The 6,986-nt window shown below is 36.3% G+C and overlaps 1 protein-coding gene across 1 annotated transcript in view; it reads left to right on the top strand.

The window, feature by feature from the left end:
* The window catches only part of LOC109933396 (chloride channel protein 2-like), a 70,482-nt gene that overhangs the window by 26,115 nt on the left and 37,381 nt on the right, over positions 1-6,986 (top strand). The window contains exon 5 of the mRNA XM_048604581.1: positions 2,110-2,180. Within this exon, the coding sequence (XP_048460538.1) occupies positions 2,110-2,180 (71 nt within the window). The remainder of the gene's footprint in view (positions 1-2,109; positions 2,181-6,986) is intronic.

Genomic DNA, 6,986 nt, shown 5'->3' with positions numbered 1-6,986 from the left:
ATGAATGGATCCAACATAATGGGAAGCAGAGCAAACTACATTTCTCTTGCCATCCACCGCCCCTCACAACACACACACACACACACACACACACACACACACACACACACACACACACACACACACACACACACACACACACACACACACACATGCTAATATAATTGGCAGTGTGTTGGTGTGAGCACCAGAGGAACTTTTCATTTTTTTTTAAAAACTTTAGACACAGTGCTGAATACTGAGGTAGGTCTTCCATCCAGTCCATCTCCACACCTGGCACCTTCTTCACTATTTCTATTCCAGACCACCCCGGTGACAGAAATCAACCATTTTTAAAAGTTGTGTATGCAAAGCTGGGATTTTTTTCTGACTTTGTGCACCCAACTTGCAGATGAAAATCCAAGCCATGCCTTTTTAAAGTTTGCGACATCCTCTTCACTATCTTTTATGCCTTTGAGTTTTATGTAAATTTTGGAAGTTGAATCCTCTTTACCTAGGCCCTTCATACATATCAATAAGAAGAGGTCCTATTATCTACCCAATCTAAAAAATATTATTGCCACTACTGTTTTCTGATTCTTAACAAATTTTGTATTGATGTTGCCACTGTCCCTTTAATTCTCTGGGCTTTAATTTTCCTAATAAGACCATGATCTGATACTTTATCAAATGTTTTTTGAAAATTAATTTCACAAACTTGAATCACATTAGCCCCGACTTTTGCTGAACCATTCTTTAACAAATCTGTGTTGGCTTTCATTTATTGAGTTATACATCTCCAAATGTCAATTAATTTGGTCATTGATATTGCCCCTAAAATTGTCCCAACCGCTAATGTTAGGCTAGATGGCCCTTAGTTGCTGAGCTAAACATTTGCAATCCTCTGGTATCTCCCATTTTCCAAGGACGTTTGTCAGATTATATTCAGAGATTCCACAACATCATTTTTGCTTTTCTTAGTAATGTCGTGTGCAACCCAGACAGAATGGATAACTTCTCTATCCTGAAGACTACCAACCTCTCAACTACTTCTTTATCTATTTCTATTCCATCCAAGAATGCTACTGCCTCCTTATTTCCTGTTACATTTGCAGCATACCATTGTCAAATGAAAACAGATGTAAAATACTCTACCAATGCTTAGTAGCTTTGCTCAATGCCATCCAATGTATGTAATCAAATCAACACCTCCCTGAACTAAATTACATTTACAAATGTTCGTGTGATGTTTTTGCAACATCATTTGGCCTTCCTGATGTTTCCCCCACAGGTTAAATATTCTGATTTGGAGGTAAACGTCTCAAACAAAGATTGCATTAAAAGGAAAATATTAAATATTATTTTGGAAAATGCCAAAATGATTTATTGTGTAAAAATATATTTGCACAATGATTTTGAAAGGTTTCTTTTGAAATAAGTATAATATTTTGTCATATAAACGTCTCGGACTTCCCAGGCAGAGATTTACCTTGAAAAGAAAAAATTAAATGTCTGAATGAGTTATCAAATCAGTGTAGGAGATGCTGCTGAGAACACTGACTCACACCTTTAATTGTTCTGTAGGAAATGGCCCTGTTTAACTTGCTTATGGTTGCCATCCATCATTGTGGCTTTCTGAGGTAGTTACTTTCAAACATTGTTTAAGAGCATATACCCTCAGTTTTAATTCTGATGAGTTCATTTCATCGACTTCGACCTTAATTTTAAACTAAAGCTATCTGTAACACACAGTGAATATTATGTTAAGTAATATCAGTGCAGAGTTCATTGAAGCCTGATGTTTCAACTATAAAATACAAGACAATTACATTTCCTGTTTTGTTTCAACCTAACCTTTAATCTAATAATGAAACTCTGTTGCCATTGTATGGACTAGCAGTACATGAATTTACTCACTCTGTGTGAAATGAATTCTTGTTAAACATGTGAGGTTGGAGGAATTTTAATCCTGATGCCAGCCTGGTGGAGATGAGTGAATCATTTAAGACAGAGGGATTGATTTACTTGCTGGCTTCCCATGCCAATATAGACAGGTGCAGTTCTTTTTTAAAGAGGTCATTTCATTTGTCATAGGGAAATTTTTAATAAATGTGAATTTATTTTCTTCAGGTCCCCTGGATCAAACAGGAATTGCACTGAAAAGCCTGTTCTGTGTGAACCCAATGGATGAACCAGGAGAGGTAGGTGTCTCCATCATCAAGTGTGTTCCATATTAAATTCTGTTAGTTGTGCTAACTGTTCAAAGCACATATACCTCTTTGTGAGATTTCAGATAGTACATCTGCAGGTGTCAAAGAGTCGGCTGCATCTGTCAATCTTTTTTGGAAAGGATTACATTTTTCCCTCCAGCAAAGAAAACAGTTTCCAGAAAATGACCATTGAGCAAATCCTTGTGCCTTATTTCTTCTTGTAAGCTTCACCAGAAGTTTTACGAGTGCTTTCCCTCCTATTTAACAGGATTTGGTAATACATGAAGGGATTTCTGCTATCACCTTTTCTGGTTCATAATCAAGTCCTCTAGCTTGTTTGATAATTTGAATATGTGCTCAAATATAATAAATGTTAATTGCAGTTTATAGATCAACATCGACATAACTCCAGCAAACAATGAAGTATGCTTGATTAATTCTCAATAAAACTACAGCACAATGTTACTGCACCTTCTCTAGTATATTTCTGAACATAACAGACTTAAAATGAAAAGTAAGATGCCAAGAACATTTAGCCAGTAGTTAGTTTCTCTTTGATATACAGGAGTTATGAAATAACTTGTGGATAATTAATGGATTATAGCATATAAGAACTCTCCTAACTCCATTTATCAAATTTATATTTTAAAATATTTAACATTCAAGATATGCTAGTTTATCTACCATGCCAATGAATCATGGTGCTTTAATGGGTGTCGTGTTGCTGGTGTTGAAAGCTATGTCATATAGTTGCACAGTAGTGCATAATACCTTGTGAAGCTTTTGTGAATAATTTCCTCATCAAACTGAAAAGTAGTGATATAATTTATTCTATAGGAGATGGAAAAGAAGCCATCCAGATGGGTTTAATTCTTTCGTTCTCTGGGTCATACTAGTTTTGAAAAACCAATGGTGACTCTTCAATGTGAGATAATGATAATAATTTGTCTGGGCCTAAAACACCGACAGTAAAGAGAACCAATTTCTATTCTAATTACTCCATTTTGGAGTTATACCTCATGAATTAAACAGTCACTTATTTTAGTTATCCACACGTAAAACAATACAAGTTATCAGAGTTGGAAGGCTACTATCAAAAGGTTGATTTGTTGAGATCACTGTTTAACAAATTTCTAATGAATAGGTGCCACTTCAAATTCATTGGACTTTGCTTTAAATTTTCCCCTAATTTGAAGGCTTAGGAAGTGCTGAAAATACTGTGAATTAATGTGCTGACTTTATCAAAAGTCATGCTGCTTTCTATTCTGTGACTGCAGTTCTTGATGACAAGTTAAAAGCTAACTTCACTCCTCATGTGATGTGCTGTGTTTATATTATGTAATATACATTCTGTGCTGCTATATTTGTATCATATCTGTCATCTTACATAAATTGTGGTAGAAAGGCTAAAAGATCCTGTTGTGGTCTGCTGTCTTATTCAGACATAACTTCCAGTGACGTGAGATGTTAAACAAAACACAGCTTTCTGATGGACATTCTTTTTTAAAAAATAGACTAAGGGTTAAGGCAAAATGGGCCTTTGCAAAATTCAACTGATAAGAAAGAAAACATCTTTGACTGACTAATGTTCAGCAACTTTTAGCCGGATGTAGGGCTTCTACCTGGATGATGCCAAATGAGATGTATAACCTACATTATCCTATGTTTCTATCAAAGAATCAGGCATTGTCAGAATTCAGAAAGTCGAAACGTGTACGAATATCTATAGTGGTAAGTGAGGAAATGACATGCGGTCAAACCATTATCATCAATATATAACCGCATTGTCCAATCAAAATTAATCCAGATTTCTTACTTCACTCAGAACATCATATAAAATCATTTAAATGTCATCCTTTGAGCTCAAAAGGAAGATAAAGTGACACTTAGGGAGCAATATCAGTGGCCTTCTCTGGATATGTGTTTTCTGTTATGAGGATCCAATTTGGAATTAATAGGAGACAACACAGAACATATTTCATTCATAAATAATTTTATGACAATAATCTTTCAGCAAACTACTCATTTTCAGAATGAATTTACTTTCAATCAAAGTGGCCTAATAGATTATTAAAAATTGGTTTAAACAAAGAACCTTGTAAATTCCATCCTGCTTAAATAATCAAACCAGTTTTGCCAAGTTCAGTGGACCTATGGTCTACTTGTATGTACTGTAGTTGTTTGTCCTTTTGTAAAAAGATTGACTTTTTAAAAAAGAATCTGGTATTTAAAAAGAAAATGGCACACTTCCCTAAATTTAAGAAAGCTACAAATACTGAAAACACTCCTACAATCTCTGAGAATGCCAATTAGTCTCAATCCCCAAATGCAACAATGGTATAGACCATTGTTGCACTGTTGAAGGAGATTGTCAGATTGCAGTCTACATCAGCCCCAGGTGTAATGGTACATTATATATTTCAATAATTGTGGAAGGGCACATAATTGGATAGAAATTTGTTTCTATCATAAAAAGATTCTCTTTAGAGCTCAAGGGATAACAATTTCAATAAATACTTACACACATAAAAATCATTTTCATACTGAAAGAGACATTTTCTACAGTGCTGCAACAGCACTATGTCAAGAGGAGAGATGCTATTCAGCACTGTAAGACCTTTGAAAAAAAAATTATCCATAGCTGACTTCAAGCTGTGGCAGCATCAGCACTCGAAATGGTTGCTGTAATCATTAGTGCTGACTGTTGAAATGCTGACGATTCCATCTAAAATAACCAAAACAACCAATTAATGAACAAATACAGCTGATTCTAAAAATAGATCAGTTTTGACCATGGCTGATTTGTGAATTACTTTGATCTGACCTTGCTGTACTTGATTGTTTTTAAATCATAGATTCTCATAGTGACTAACTTGTTTTGATTCTATAAGACTTTGAAACATTATTTGTAAGAAAACATAACGGAGCTTCTGAATTCCCTGTTCAATGTGTGTTTTAATGACTCCTGTTCCACTTCTATCACTATTAACGCTGGTATCTACAAAGATCTATCCCAGGCTCCTCCTACTTCTCATCTACAATCAGCCACTCAGTGACTTAATTTGAAAGTACTGTTAGTTTCGCAGGATAACTGACTACACCCAGCTTTACCTCCCCATTGCTCTCTTTGACTCTTCCGCTGTCAGATAAATTTGCAAAATGTTAATCTGACATCTAGTATTGGCTGATCATAAATTTACAGCAATTATTATCAGAAATACTGAAACTATTGTTTTTGGTACCCACACTAATCTCTACTCCCTTGTTATGTACTCCATCCGTCTCCCTGGCAGCAGTCAGTTAAAGCAACGTGCTCACAATTCTGAGGCTGTAATTGACCCCACACGTTTGCACCTTCCATAAGATTGCATATTTCTATCTTCGTAATATCATGCAACTTCACCCTGTCTCACGTGATCTGTTGATAAAGTTTTTGTTACCTCTAGACTTAATTATTTCTATATAGACTCCTGTTTGGTGCCAATTCTGCAGACTTGAGGTCAATCTAAACACATGCCTTGCCTTGCTCCAAATCCAATGGACCTACCACCTTCAATTTCCTGACCTTCACTGGTCAATCCCAGTTATGCAAAGTCATTTTCAAAATCTTCACCCATATTTTCGGATCATTCCTCACCATTCCCCATCTCTGTTACTTTCACCAGTTCCATGACCCTGTCAGACATCTGCCCTCCTCTGCTTTTAAAGTGAGCATTTAGAATTATTATTGCACTTCCATTGATAGCTGCACCTCAATTGTCCTCTATATACCTCTTCCCTTTCCACCTCTTCTTCCTTTAAAACATTCTTTAAAACCTACCTCTTTGACCACGTTTTTGGTCATCTCAAATCTAATATCCATTTACATGGTAATGTTGTATCATATCTTATAATGCTTCAATGAAGCAGATGTAGATCTTTGACTACATTAAAGGTACTTTACAACTCTATATTGTTGAGGTATTGACAATGCTGTTTTCTTCTTATACAGCATTCAGTTCTCAGTCACTACATACTTCGTCCTGTAGCATGAAAACAGAATTATCTGAACTGTAGATTTGTCTGAGGCAATTTGCAATGCTGGCCTTTGACCTCAAAGTTTGCTCCAGAAGGATGAGATTTGTCCATTTTATTATGCTACATTTCTCTTCACAATATAATGTTCCACTGTTGCCTGATACTCCTGATTAACAGTCAAACCGATAGCTGGGAGAGTCTGAATATCATTCAGGGCTGTGTTTCAGTTTCAACCAATGTGAATGGAGCTGGAATTTGTTACTTGCTGTTGAGTTTATATTTTTGAATTCTACCCATTTCCTGGTCTGGATCAGGGACAAGGAATGCCAAGGCTATGGTACACCTGTAAGAAATGTTAGCTTATGGCTGCAAACATGCAGAGTGGTATCCCTTTCTATTGACCTAGAATTCAGGCTGGTACAAGCGGCAAGAGAACTTTTGGAACCTCGGGCCCGGGGAAAGTCTGTGGTTCAGATAAAGCCTGTGTCATTCTATTTCACATTTCTTCTAGAGGGGAGTGGGATGATTGTATTCTGCCTGATATGTTAAGCCTTGGTTCCCTTCCTGATATTGTTATGTGTCGCAAACTGCAGTGTGCCCCTCAAGTCACCAGTTGCAACTGGTCTACATCTGCTTCTATTTTATATGTTTGTTTGCAGCGTGGAATGACCCTGTTACGTAAAAATTAAGGGCCATGGTGAGCTTGATAACTAAGTGCAATGCTCCCTGCCCTTTTCTGAAAATCCTGCTGTGTCAGGTATCTCACGAATTGCATCTTAC

The sequence above is a fragment of the Rhincodon typus genome, chromosome 13, assembly GCF_021869965.1.
Source record: "Rhincodon typus isolate 14 chromosome 13, sRhiTyp1.1, whole genome shotgun sequence".
Classification (NCBI taxonomy): domain Eukaryota; kingdom Metazoa; phylum Chordata; class Chondrichthyes; order Orectolobiformes; family Rhincodontidae; genus Rhincodon; species Rhincodon typus.
The sequence above is the reverse complement of the archived record's forward strand: the minus strand, read 5'-3'. Positions and strand labels throughout refer to the sequence as shown.